At 36.7% G+C, this 13,441-nt stretch overlaps 1 protein-coding gene across 4 annotated transcripts in view; it reads right to left on the reverse strand.

The window, feature by feature from the left end:
• Positions 1-13,441, reverse strand: part of unc-104 (kinesin family member unc-104) — a 942,286-nt gene that overhangs the window by 249,572 nt on the left and 679,273 nt on the right. For all 4 annotated transcript variants that reach the window (XM_090394094.1, XM_090394092.1, XM_090394093.1 and 1 more), the window contains exon 34: positions 1,239-1,344. In XM_090394094.1, coding sequence (XP_090250220.1) covers positions 1,239-1,344 — 106 coding nt within the window. The remainder of the gene's footprint in view (positions 1-1,238; positions 1,345-13,441) is intronic.

Raw genomic sequence — 13,441 nt, forward strand, 5'->3', positions numbered from 1 at the left:
AGTAATTTCATTCAACTTTGCAACTTTCTAACCAGGCTGAGAGTTCTCTGATTTGGCCAGAAAAGTCTTGGAAGGCATTCGCTTCCAAAAAAGGCCAGTTTCATCTACATTAAACATTTGTTGGACACAATAGCACCCCCCCCCCCATCTTGTTTCACAAGTTTTTCAAAAATCTCTGGATAATTTGTGGCCACCTCCTTATCTGTGCTTGCAGCTTCGCCTGTGATTAAACATTGTGTAGGCTATTTCTCTTTTTTTGAAAAACCTCAAACCACCCAGCACTAGCATGGAATTCTTCTTTTCCATCATTGATAGCCCTTTCTTTCAAGGTTGCAAATGTTTTTAATTTAATAAGGTCAGTGCTTAGCAGAATGTGATTTTGGTTACAATCTTCGATCCATGCAGAAAGAAGTGACTCTATTTCAATCATTATAATACTTTGATTTTGAGTGCATGCATGATGAACTTGAAGCAGCCTTACCTTTCTCTTTCTGTATTCAGTAGCTTCGCTTAAAATTCCTCTTATAATTGATTCACTCATTTTAGTATTCTTGTTGTATCTTAGTTGTATCTTTGCTCTGGACTCACCTTGTTCATTTTTCTTTATTATTTCAAGTTTTTCTTTCAAGAAAATTACTTTTCTAATCTTTTTCACACTTCCACTTTTCTGCTCACTTATTCTTTTACTCATGATGAAAGATTGGGAAAATACTTGAAAATAAAAAAGTAAGGAAAACAGTTGCAAAGTAGGCACGAGTTATGATCAGCAAAATTTTTGGTGGTAAATTTGGAACATAGTGTACATGGGAATAGTGTAGTATGCTATTAAAAAATAACTTTGTAAAATGTTTTAAATCGGTAACTAAAGTGTTTCATCCTAGTGAGTTATTTTTTTTAAATAGTTAGCCATAAAAATGTATAGATAGAAAATGTTAAAAATCAGTAATATTTATTTTGAAGATGTATATAGGTGCACTAATTGAATTTTAGAGCTGCACTAATCGAATTTGGGCATAGAAAAAAATGATGCACTAATCGAAAACTCATTAATTGGGGACACATTAATTGAGGGATTGCTGTAAATAAATATTAATTTGCAAATAAAGACTGGATGTTTTTAAGGATTTAAAAAATTGGGCTTATTCTGAGAGGGGGGGAAAATGGCACAGAGCCATTATTGTAAAACACTTGAGAGTGAATAGGATAATAGGATGATTTTCATAATATATAATAACTACCTGTCATCACCAGCCATCTCCAAATATTCTCCAGGAAAAAGACCAAGAGACAGTACTGATGTATCTAAATCTTCTTCTTCACATTCAGGTGTTGTGCGAATACGACCTACACAGAATTTCACACAAAACAAGATTTTCTGAAGTGACTATTTATATTCTGTATGTTCCACACACAAAAAAAAAAAAAATTAATTTACTCAATGAAAAAGAATTAAGCATTACACTGGTATAGTGATTTACAAAATTATTTTCTAAACATAACAAAATACTGAAAATGTATCATTACATGTGAAACATATCACTACAATATGCATAAACTTTCTCACCTTCACTCCACGTAGGTTTTTTTTTCCCCATGTAATAATAATATTGTAGATTGTTGTATGTTTTCCACCATCCAAATAATCTATTTTGTTATTATGAACATCTGCCATGCCCAAGTTTTAGTGTGATGTACGAATGTAAATGTGATGTGCAGCAGTGCAATGCTGTTCACACATTAATGCCAATGGTGTTCATGAGCTCTTGAAAAGATACATTCAAAAAGGATGAATAGCAATTTAATAATGTTATAGATGGATGGCATATGTCTATGTGGGATGGTTGAACAAGGATTTTATTTTTAATACACATTATAGAGACAATATTACAGAGGATGAGGATAAAGCAAATGCATAGGTTCATCTGTATTCAATGCAGTGACAGGGGAATAGTGGAATGCACTCTTTGCAAGAAATGTCTTTCATCCTAAAATTTCTTCAAAATGAAGAAATTGGTCTGAAGTTTTTTGCATTCTAATATATAAAAAGCAAGGAAGGCAACGGGAAACCACCTTGCTCATAATCATCTCTCCCTAGAATGGTAGCATATAGCTACCCTCCCCCGGCCGTATGGCAGATGGGAACCAGAAGAAGAAGAATATATAAAAAACATATACAGGGTGTTCGGGATAAATTTGACAGTTTCGTAAGGAAAAAGAAAATCTTCTTTGTATCTATTAAATTTAATGAATTGACAAAAAAACATTACAGGCAGAGTTAATTACAATACTATCAACAAGATTTACTCAAAATAACCACCATTAGCATCGATCACAGCTTCAATTCTGCTTCGGAACCTCGAACAAGCTGATGCTACAGTCTCCCTGGGAAGGGCCGCAAAAACTGTTTTAATTTTATCCATTAACTGGGCTTTTGTATTACTGGAAGTGCGATTGGTGTCTTTTTCAACTGCGCCCCATACAAAATAATCCATGGGGTTAAGGTCTGGGGAGTTTGGAGGCCAAACATTTGGACTGGTGAAGTCGTAGAAATTTTCAGACAACCATTTTTGACTTTTCCCAGAGGTGTGGCAAGGGGCCGAATCCTGCTGCCATACATACGGCCTACCATTGGCTACCCTTGTTATCCAGGGCTTGACTACAGTTAGCAACTCCACGAACAAAGCCCGAATTCCAATGCCAGGGTTCTTCAACACCTGTTCCTGCAGATTTGCGAGGAATTCTGCTGTACGAACGCAATCAGATCGTCTGCTAGGGATCTTTCTTCTTGCTACATCCTCGTAGTCACCATTGCAAGTCTCTAGTTCATGCCTGATTGTTTTTACTGTATTCAGGGAGCATTGGGCAGCAGTCGTAATATCCTTATTTTGATGGCGGGCACGAATCATCATGATACAAGTTATTCTCTTCCATGATTCAGGTGGGTTCCAGCTATCCATCCTTTCTGACATCTTGTATATGAATGAAGAAGGGTCCAAACTTTTAAATGAAGAGAAGTGTGTGTTAATACATGTAACTTACGGAAAAATATAATTAATTATAAATATGTCAAATTTATCCCGAACACCCTGTATTAGATCCTTATAAAGAATCTATTATATGTTTTTATAATTAGAATACAAAAAAAAAAAACAATAAAAGGTAGTTTTACAATAAATATCACTGCAGGTTTGATTTAATATTAGAGATAGATAAATTCATTAAATAGGATTACCTTCTTTGTTTTTCTTTTCCATTTATGTGTCATCTCCTATCCAGGAGGTTGGCTACCATGATGCGACTCATGTTTGACTATGGGCATAATGACACGTGGCGAGAACCCAATCTCTTCCACATATCGTTGTAGGTATTCATAGCTGTAAATCCGTGTATGTGTTCATGGAGCAACCAGAAACTCCAGGTTATTTGTCCCTGTTCTGATGGACGAATAATCTGGAGTTTCCGCATGAAAAAACCCTCTACCTCCATATGTCACACCGGCTAACTCACTTTTAGTTGAAAGAAAACAGATAAAGGTTCCTCATATTGTGGATGGTAATCGAAACCAGGTTTTTTTTTTAACCAAAGGGCTTCGTCTATACCAAGTGAGCTATGGAGGCTCAGTTTTTCTTTATGACTGATACTAATAATTCTAAGAAAAAACAGAAAGTTACTAAAATTAATAAAGAATTTGTATGTAAAAAGTTATATTCTGAACAATCACAAATTGTATGCTTATTCTACAGCTGTAAAGGCAGATAGATGCTCTTCTGACAGTGCAAAACGATCATTTTGTTAATTGGCTTTTCCAAATCATGGAAAGAGAGAGAGAGACCACATGTAAACAGCTGAGATATCTCAAGGAATGCGAGTTACTAAAGACAACAGGAAGAAAGAATAAAACTTAACAGAAAGGAACAACAGAAAATAACTTATAACATTAAAAAAAAAAGAATGCTGTTTTCATTAGAAAAGGAAGGATTTTTTTAGTCTCATATGGAGAAATAAAATTATTGTAGGACTAACAAAATGATAGGAAAAAAGTTTCCATCTTCATTTGAAGTTATGAAATAGTGTCCAGCAAGATAAAATACATAGTTGTTTGATGCTATAGACCAAGTGGATAAAGGGACAATGTACATGGCATATACTGGCAAATTTGCATAAGTACAAAAAATGAGTTCACTTTTTGTAAAGTGAAAGATTTCTGATATGAAAGTGAAAGAGGTGAGAGTATGTGTTAAAAGTGTTTGGAGAATTTGTGCCAAAAAAGGAGAGAGAAAGTGGCGAGTTGAAAGAAGACAGACAGAAAATACAAATGTCAGCGAGGTTACTGTTGTAGGTAGTGGTGAAGCGAGCAAGAGTACACAAGGTACAAGCGATAACATAATTAATCAGTCGAAAATAAAGAGAATGTCCAGATGATAATAAGTGAGATGGTCTGCTTACAAAAGCAGAGTATGAAATAGGAAGAATAAAAATCAAATTTTAGATGGATTCCATGATAAGAGTGCCTGAGGAGTGTGATGAAATTGTTTCCCTGGGGCAAAAATTAATGACATTAGCAATGCTGCAAGGATGCAAAGTAGGAAAGTGTAAGAGATGATTATATTAGCCAGTACTAACGGGTGATATAATCTAACAGATAATAGGTGCAGTATGTGAAAAGATATGAAAAAGTTGATGGTACAAGCAAATAAAAGAGAAACAAGCAAAAGAAATATTTCTTCAGAAAGTATTATTCAGTAAGTACTCAGAAGTACAGAGACAGGATTGGTTTGTGGTTTATTGACAACAAAGGTCATACTGTACCATAGCAAAGATTACAATAATACACAAGGTAATATTAAAAATTCAGAGATAAATTAGTAAATTTATTTATTCATATGGGATTTCCACTCTTTCTCCCCTATCCCTTTTTGAGGACAGGTTGAGCCCTCCTAATGAGGGATTTAGTGTGTGTGTGTATGTATATATATATATATATATCTTATGATTGTAAATCTGTGTGTGTGTGTTCACGGGATCAGTTTGCCTATTCTGAAAGAATAAAAACCGAGTTTGCAGGTGGAAAAACCCTCTACCTCCGTGTGAGACCGGCTAACTCACCTTTAGTTGAAAGAGGCCAGATAAAGGTTCCTCACATCATGGATGGGAATGGAACCCAGGTCTTTCGACCAAAGGGCTTCATCTATACTGACTGAGCTATGGAGGCTCTTAATATGTACATACAAAAAGCAATGCAGTGTTTACATGCAAATAAAATTTATAACCAAATGTGTTTATATAAATTAATTCTTTATAAAAAATTAAAAATGTCATGCAATTTGTCTGAATCTGATAACATCTCCCCAAGTGTATATGGCTTGGCTAGATAGGTAAAAAATTCATTCCTCTTTCATGTGAAGTGCTGGCACTCCACCAGAATATGACATATGTCAAGATGTGTGTTGTATTTTTCACATACAAGTGGGTCATCAGCTCTCAGTAAATAAGAATGTGTGAAATGATTGTGATCAATGCAGACCCTAGCAACAACTTCCTCTGTTTTTATGTTGAGTAGACTGTCAATGCTTAATAGCATGTAATTTCTTTGTTAGCACTTCTTGCCATGATGACTGCCAGTGTGCAATTAGATTTAATCTTAAAAACTATCTGTAGTCTGTATATGGTACTGTCAAACAGCACAGGAAGAAAGTATGATCCAATCTGGCTGCAGCATTATGCAGTCTCATTTACCTTAATTCCAATGTGGCTGGGAATCCAGAACAACTGAACATCAAAATCAAGGGTCTTAATTTTTGTACAAAAGGTGTAACACCTCACAAGGTACTGGATATAGATTATACACAGCAGAGGAGACTCGCTGATTTGTTACAGGAAATCAATGACCTGTATAAACTGCACATTTTTGGTAGTGGTTTTCTTTTATATGCATAAGTGTGAGCTGAATGGCATGCAACTGTGTGGTATAATTACTGTAATCAGTTGGTATCAAGTTGGAAATAATGTCAAGAAGCACAGCTAAATACAAGTGTCAGTTGAACCATCAGTATAGATGGGCAGAGTGGTCTGCACTGTGTGTGTATTGAACAATTGCAGGTAAACAGATGGACTATAAAATTTCTACAGTTGACAAAGTGAGAGGTGGAGGACGTAGTGCAAACTTGCCATGAGGGATGCTGTTATGTTTGGTGTAGGTAGTGTTGTCATCATTCATGCCAACAGCTTGGAGACAACTGTTTTCATTTAAGTGACAGAACCGGTTCTTTTTTTTCTTTTCTTAACATATATTTGATCCACACACGAAAGGCCACATGACCTATAGCACACTAGTGTTGTGCATGGGCAACAGGAATAGAGGAAAAGAAGAATCTGTTCACATTTTGCTTGAACAGTTGAGGGTTGTAATCTTTGGGAAAGGCAGAGTGGGAGGAGACTGTTCCAAAGGACAGAGGTAGATGGAATTCGTTTGGAATTCCATCTACTTCTGTAGATGGAATTCAGGTGGCTCATTAAACTCATTAAAACAAGAGTGGCTCTTGTTTTAATGAGTTTGGAGGAAAGTGGAGGAATAATAGTGGCCAATTCAGCAAAGCACTGTACATGAAAGTGCTTGTAGAAGAGGCACAATGCAGAAACTGAACATTTGTGAAAGAGAGATCATTAAGTAGAAGGAATTTTTTTAATTAATTAGAGCAATCTTAGAGAATTTCAGTATGCCACCCCAAACATAGGAGCAATATTCCATGGCTTGGCAGATTTGGGTTTTGTACAGCAGTAGCAGCTGTGAAGGTGTGAAGTAGTGTCTTGTAAGAAAAAGCACACCAAGTTTTTTGGTGGCTGCAGAAGCTGAAATAGTTGAAATGTGGTTGTGCAAGGAAAGATCAGAGGTGCAGTTCAGTCCAAGAAGAGAAATCTGACCATGCTTGAATATCTCAGTATTACTGAAGTTAAGGGGAGGGAATGCAAGCTCTTTCTTGCGAGAGATCAGAGAGGAACTTTGCCTGAACATAAAGACTTTGAGTGGGAAATGTGCAAAAGGCAAATGTAGCTATCCATATACCTCGATGGGATCCAACCATTGCATGTTTTACGGCTTTGCAGAACCATAGATTTGAGACCAATAATAAATCTTTAAAAAACAGTGCACAATAAAGACAAAGCAATGAAGGTTGATCCACACTCCATTCAATAGATGAGAGTGGAAAGAGGATTGCCTTCTTGCACTTGTCTCTTAGTTGACAAAGGTGTGCAAGGAATGCAAGTTTTTTGTCAAAGATGAGTCCCAAGAACTTAGTTTCTGTTGCTACTATAATAACAGTTTGTCCCATTCTTAATTCAGAATTTGGGTGAAGAGTGTGTTTTTAACAGAAGCTTTTTTCTACTGCAAACCTGAACCTATTACCATGAGCCCACAGAGACATGATCAATTGCTTGGTGAAGTTGTCTTTCAATTACCCTCAAGTTACGAAAGTGACAGTAAATTGGGAAATCATCAATATATAGAGCATTGCCTACAGTGGCAGGAAGCTGTTCAGTGATTGAGTTAATTTTGATAGTAAAAAGTGTCACACTTAAAATGGCGCCTTGGAGGGAACACCTTGTTCCTGATGATATGGCCAAGATAGCAAACTTACCACTTTGACTTGGAAAGTCTGTCTAGACAGAAAGTCAGGAAGTCTTTAAAAAATACAGGAAGGTGTCCTCTGGTACCTAGGTTATAGAGGTCTTTTATATGGCATATTTCCAGGCTGTGTCATAAGCTTTTTCCGTGTCAAAGACTGAAACCAGATGTTCTTGCTTAAGGAATGCATCTATTATACAAGTTTCTAAATGGACCAAAAATGATCCCAAGTTCAGTGATGTCTATGAAAGCCACACTGCATATTGGAGAGAAGATCGTTGCTTTCTAAATAACAGTGAAGTCTGGCATTAACCATTTTCTCTAATATATTAGAAAAGCAGCTGGTCAGAGCAATAGATTGATAACTTAGATTGATAGATTATTTGCTTGCATCAGATCCTTTCCTTGTTTTGGAATAGCACTAATAACTGACTTATGCCAAGTATACAGAAACTCTTGGTCTGCAAATGTTCTGTTGTACATTATGAGAGTGGTCTGAAAAGTTCTATGGTATCGGCAAGATTTTTTTTTCTAAGTTGGTACATATATCATAAGCTTCCATGTGAAATTGCAAGTCATTCTATCAAGTAGTTTATTTTATATAGCTGTCCCTTGAAATGGATAAAATTGAGTATCGTGCACTTATAAACTTCTTTGTAAAAGAAGGTTTAATGTCAAGAAATTCATTCGAAGTTCATAAAAGTTTATGGGCACTCTTCTCCTTCATTTTCAACAATTAAGAAATGGGCTATAGAGTTTAAACGTGGTCGTACAAGATTTGAAGATGATCCACGTGAAGGACTTCCAAAAAGTGTAACATCACCAGAAATCATTGATCAAGTGCATAATATGGTATTGGATGACCGATGAGTCAAAGTGGGTGAAATTGCTGAGACTATAGGCATTTCAAAAGAATATGTAGGATATATTTTGTGAAGAACTGCATATGAAAAAGATTTGCACAACATGGGTACTGCACTTGTTCACAGCAGATCAAAAACTCACTCGCATGAAAATCTCCAAACAGTGCTTGGAGCGTTTTAACAAGAATAAAAATGATTTTGTGCGTCGATTTATTACTATGACAGAAGCCGGTTGTTCAGCACCAAAGAAGACAAAGTCAGTTCCATCAGTAGGAAAGGTCACGACATTGGTGTTTTGGGATGCTAAAGGCATTTTGTTTATTAATTATCTTGAAAAGGGTAAAACAATAACCGGGGAATATTATTCTGATCTTTTAACCAGACTAGACGAAAAAATTCGTGAGAAAAGACCCGGTTTGCAGAAGAAAAAAAATCATCTTTCATCAGGACAACGCATCTGCCCACAAAACTGTTTTGGCAATTGGAAAATTAAGGGATCTGCATTATGAATTATTGGAACATCGATCCTATTCCTGAGATTTGGCTCCCTCTGACTTCTATCTCTTCCCAAAACTAAAACTCTTACTTGCTAGTCAGTGTTTGTCTTCGAATCAAGAGGTGATTGCAGCTGTAGAGGAGTATTTTGCAGATCTCCTGAGAACCACTACAGGCAGGGCCAGTTTCATCATTAGGCGAACCTAGGCAATCACCTAGGGGCGCTAAGCTTTGGGGCACCAGATTTTGCTACATAGTTCGGGGAAAAAATATATAGAGACAACGTATAGGGATGCCTAAATTTTCTTTGCCTAGGAGCATCAGACTCTCGAACTGGCCCTGACTACAGGGACAGGAAAATGGCGCTGGAGCATCACTGGAATAAATGTATTAGTCTTAAGGGAGATTATGTTGAAAAATAAAAATAATTTTGAATTTATAAATTTGTTTATTCATTGTTAGGCCGAGAACTTTTCAGCCCACCCTCATAAAGAAGGAGATCCATAGAAGATAATGGATGGTATTTTATAATTTCATAATGTATGTCATCAGGCCCGAATGCACTAGGGTAAGACACAAAAAGAACTCTTTTCAGTTCTTCCTTAACAAATGGCTGATTGTATAGCTCAAGCCCATTGTTAGAAAAGTTTAGCCACTGTTTCTCTTGATGTTCTTTTAACAGTAAAAATTCAGGAGGTTATGAAGCTGTTATTGAGGTTCTAGCAAACTTTTCTGCTTAAGTGCGGGCAATAGCTTTGGGATCAGCAACACCACCACCTCTATTATGGTCTAAGATAGACAAACAGTGTTCTGTAATCTACCTTTGATTTCCCGGATTTTATCCCATACAATATTTGCACTGGTTGTTTGATTAATTGATGATGTACGAGGATTGTTTGAAAAGTTTGATAAATGTGTAGACCTCAACATTGAGGTCTACACATTTGGTCCAGCGAGTTTCCAATTTTTTCATCACATCTAAAAAAGTAGGATTTGTCAAATTGTGTAAAATGGTCATTGACATCCTCGTTCGAAGAAAATTTTTTCCCATGTGTGGGATGGTGCATTGTCTTGATGAAAGAGCACTTTTTTGTGTTCCAATCTTGGCCATTTTTTCTTCAGTTCTTTCTTCTTTTAAACCGTCCAACAATGATGCATAATAGACTCCTGTTATTGTCTTACCCTTTTCCAAATAGTCTATCATGATAATTCCTTGGGAATCCCAAAAAACAATGACCATCATCTTCACAGCTGACAAAACAGTCTTTGCTTTTTTCAGTGCTCTTTCACTAGGCAGTGTCCACTGTTTTGACTGCTGCTTTGACTCGAAATGCGGTGGCTTTTTGCACGCATTTTTGATCGACAGTCAACAATCGTGGCACCCATCATGCACACAGCTTTTTCATGTGCAATTTTTCGTGCAGGATATTATACACCCATTCAAGTTGAGATGACTACTATCTCAGCAATCTCACGCACTTTCACTCAGTGGTCTTCCATAACGATATCATGGATTTTGTGAATAATTTCCTTCACAGTGACCTCAGTTGGACGACAAGAGCATGCTTCATCTTTGATGGACTTACGACCACATTTAAGCTCATTTATCCAAAAATAAATAGTTTTTAATGCTGGTGTAGAGTCCCCATGAACTGCATCTAACTCAGCTTTGACCTGCACAGCCGTTCACTTCTTTAAATAAAAGTGTTTTATCATTGTGAGAAACTCGCTTTTCTCCATTTTTATGTAAAATGCAAACACGGTCATTTTAAATGTTTGCCAAACGAGAACTACATGTCACATGTGGCAAAAATTTTGCCAGGGGTAATGAAAAAGAAAGATGATATGTGCCGACACTGGTATGAATGAACGAATTGTGTCGCAGTCTATTGGAAATTTACCAAACCTTTCAAACAACCTCGTAAATTGGATCCAAAATTGTTTTTGACTATGATGTCTTACAAAACATGCTTTGGTCCAAGCACACTTAAAAGCTATTAAGTTTGATGTAGTGGGATATCTACAAAATATACCCCCATACTCTGTGTTGATCATTTTTGGCTGCCTTGCATTCTGGGTTCCACCAAGGCTTTGGAGAGAGAGTGGAAATCAAGAAGACATTTTTGGAATTGAGACTGTTGCTGCCTGGACAATGTGATCGGTTAAATACTTTACTGCTTCACTGACAGGTGTTTAACTGTATCAGCATTAAATTTTGCAAGATGAGAAAGTGTATTCCAGGCAGCCTGATCCATTTTCCATATGGACATCCATGCAGGAAAGCATGTTTTGTGTGAAGACATTGTACAAATAACAGAAAAATGATCATTTCCATAGATCTTGTCTTCAACATCCCATGTGAGCAGTGGAAAAATGGCAGGAGAGCAGATTGTAAGATCAACTGCAGAATATGAGCAGGTAGGCATATGGAAGAAAGTATATTATTCAAAGGAGAGAGGCCATTATTGTCAAGGATTCATTCAATGATATGACCTCGTCCATTTGTGTTGGCACGACCCCACAGAGTGCTGTACCCATTAAAGTCACCCATAAGTATGGTTTCAGGCATTTGCAAGATTAGGTTATCATGAATGATTATACTTAACTCAGCACCTAGTGGTAAATAAATTGAACATAATGTAATAAGAAATCCCATGGATAAGTAAGTCACTATTGCTTCCAGAGCAGTATTAAGCTGCACATGATGTAAATGCGTATGACTGCCCACTAGGATAGCTACTCCTCCACAAGCAGGACTATCTCCAGTTCTGTCCTTGTATACAACAGCAAAATTTCTTAAGACAGGGTCCTCATTGGATCTTAAATATGTTTCCTGCAGACAGAAACAAAGGTTTGTGTTTCTGTAGTAAAATCTTGATATCATAGATATTCTGGAGAAGCCCATGACATTTCCATTGTAAAAAATTTCCTATAGTTTTTAGAGTTGTCCAGTTTTCCAGATCTTGAAGGCATGCCTTTGTCAGGTTTATTTTTATCAACCAATTTTGGGAAGTATGGATGGCTAGCGCCCATCTCTTCCTCTGTAAACTATTCAATACATCCAATGTGTCAGTGTCAGCTGGCAAATTTAATTTACTTTGGACAGATATCAAAGTATCCTTTTTTTTTTCCTGTGGTGGTGTCTAGTGAGTCATCTTTAAGTGATATCCTTGCGATAATTTTTTTTGACAAGTAGCTTCTCATTGAATAGAGCCATTTTTGAAGTTGCTTCTGGAGTAAAACCATACGTAATGTGATTGATGTGCAGAGACACACCTGCATTCCATAAAGTTCAGGTATGGTGAACTTATCAAATTGTGGAATAGGCATACGTGTTTGAAATGCTGTTGAAGTTTTCTTTTTGCTGCCACTTTCTCAGCATAAGAGGATTTCAGAACAGGTTCAGTGGTTGCTAACTTCCTTTTTGCATCCTTATATATTTTGTTCTGGTATAATTTTTTTTAAATTTTTCTTTCATCTCTTTCCACCTCTGAAAAGCATGGGAGTAAGCTGGGTGATCTCCCCTCGACACATTTAGCTTTCTTTGCAAAGCAAGATTTGTTATCATGCTTTGTACTACCACATCAGGTACAGGTGGCAGAATCAACAGGCAGTTTGGGAATGCCCATATAATAATAATAATAATAATTTATTATTATTATTATTATGAGATACCTCCAAAAAGTTCAAGGAGTCATCATAAGAGGGTACGCTAACTCATTCTGCTCCACACATCTAACCATCTCCCCTACTACTTATTTGTCCTACCACCAATGCTATCTACCAGCTGTGATCACCACCAACAGTATTCTTTGTCTGTAAATTGCACTTGTTGTTGTGAGGTCTGATTTACCTGTATGTGGGATGAACAACCTGAGTTTCTTGGAGAAAAAATTCCAACATTTAAATCATCTTAGAGAATTAGGGATGCACAGTATAACAATACAGTTGAGATACCCTGCTTTTGCAGATGTAGGAGGAGGAATATCTAAAGTTAGGATAATGTTCCTGGTTGGAACCAGGTGACCATTCTTACATATCAGGATGCATCTCAGACCTGTTTCTCCCTGATCATTAAGCTCTGACTATATCTCTTCATCAGGAACATACAGGAGATCCATTCTGATATCACTCCTCTACAAGAATTGAGAATTTTCTAAGGTGTTACTGTGATTTTATTCCACATTGATGTTGCATTCAGCAGGTTCTACTTGAATGTTTCTGACATGATGTTTCCACAAGGATGTTGCAAGAATGTAATTTCTTAACAGTTTTGGGAAATCATGCCAGTCCTTCTAAACCCTGACATTTTCCCTATTTGCTTTTCACCTGTTGCGTGCATGAGCAGAAACACTGGTACATTAGTATTGGTATCACACGTCTTTTGTTTCTTACATCTGTTACCAAATACTGTTTCAATGTCAGCACTTGGTTGGGAGATTTTAGAGCCCCCTGAAAC

This window comes from Typopeltis vanoorti, chromosome 6, assembly GCF_054136105.1.
Source record: "Typopeltis vanoorti isolate ZY-2024b chromosome 6, IOZ_Tvanoo_1.0, whole genome shotgun sequence".
Taxonomy (NCBI): Eukaryota; Metazoa; Arthropoda; class Arachnida; order Uropygi; family Thelyphonidae; genus Typopeltis; species Typopeltis vanoorti.